General features: G+C 32.1%; 1 protein-coding gene across 1 annotated transcript in view; it reads left to right on the top strand.

Moving 5' to 3' along the window:
* The window catches only part of Tmem59 (transmembrane protein 59), a 19,995-nt gene that overhangs the window by 4,165 nt on the left and 14,616 nt on the right, over positions 1-1,214 (top strand). Inside the window, exon 2 of the mRNA XM_013022297.1 lies at positions 391-496. Coding sequence (XP_012877751.1) covers positions 391-496 — 106 coding nt within the window. The remainder of the gene's footprint in view (positions 1-390; positions 497-1,214) is intronic.

Genomic DNA, 1,214 nt, shown 5'->3' on the forward strand with positions numbered 1-1,214 from the left:
CGGCTTTAAATCTGATTTCTGTAAGCTTGGCCTTAGGAGAAGCATGCCCTTAAGCCTAGTGGACTTTCTTACTCCTTCCTACCTCTGTGAGATAGATTCTGTCACTGCTATTTTTATTTCCAAATGTTCTTACCACAAATTATGGGAAAAGGATGTTATTTTTAGCCACTAGACCTTTTCTTTGTATTGCTTTTAAAATACAGAATTAAAACCTTTTTGTATGGCTAAGATCTTGAATATTGCCTTCCATTATTTTTTTTTCCTTTCAGTTATCAAACTACTGGATGGTTTAAAATAAACCCTACTAACATTGCTTTTTTTTCTTGATTTCTTTCAACTGAGAGAAATATTTTATGTTTTCATAATGCTCTCTGTTCTTAAACTCCCCAGGAAGAGGAGTTGTATGCATGTCAGAGAGGTTGCAGGCTGTTTTCAATTTGTCAGTTTGTGGATGATGGAATTGATTTAAATCGGACCAAATTGGAATGTGAATCTGGTAAGATGCTACGCTAATGACATCAGCTGTGTATAACATTGTTTTTTCTTGAGTTGTGTTACTTTTTTTTACGTTTTCCTTAGAAAATGACATACTGTTTAAATTAGTTATCCATAATTACATATATTGTAATAATTACAAATTTAGAGTTTTAACAGATGCTACTAAAACATTACATGGACTTTAAATTAATCTGTTTGTTGGGATGATGTTTATTTTGTACTATGGACAGAATGTCTTTGTGTAACCTAAGTGTTCTACTTCCACAAATGCAGCAGTAATTACCCTGCCTATCATTCATTACCTTTTCATAGATAGTATAATTTTCCTACTAAGCCTTTCAATCATAGGATAGTTAACTTCATTCCAGAATTTTTACTGAATCAAGTCTTTGACTCATTATTTAATAGTGTATTCTTTATTGATCATGCCAGTAAAAGTAATTGGAGACTTTGTAACCTGTTAATCACTGTTCTGATGCTGAAGGACATATAAGCCTATAATCAGGACACATGAACATTTACCTTTTTAGAAAACTAATGGGATTGTCTCCATTTGTTACAGTTTATTCACAAAACAACTCTTGTCAGTCATTGTTGTAACTCATACCTAGTTTTCTGTGATATTGCTTTATTTTTAAAGCTTTGTCTACTAACTGGCCATTTTTCTATGTGCACAGTACTGTTCAATTTATTATTCAGCACCTTTCAAAAGAGTA

Source organism: Dipodomys ordii, unplaced genomic scaffold, assembly GCF_000151885.1.
Source record: "Dipodomys ordii isolate 6190 unplaced genomic scaffold, Dord_2.0 Scaffold61, whole genome shotgun sequence".
NCBI classification, from domain to species: domain Eukaryota; kingdom Metazoa; phylum Chordata; class Mammalia; order Rodentia; family Heteromyidae; genus Dipodomys; species Dipodomys ordii.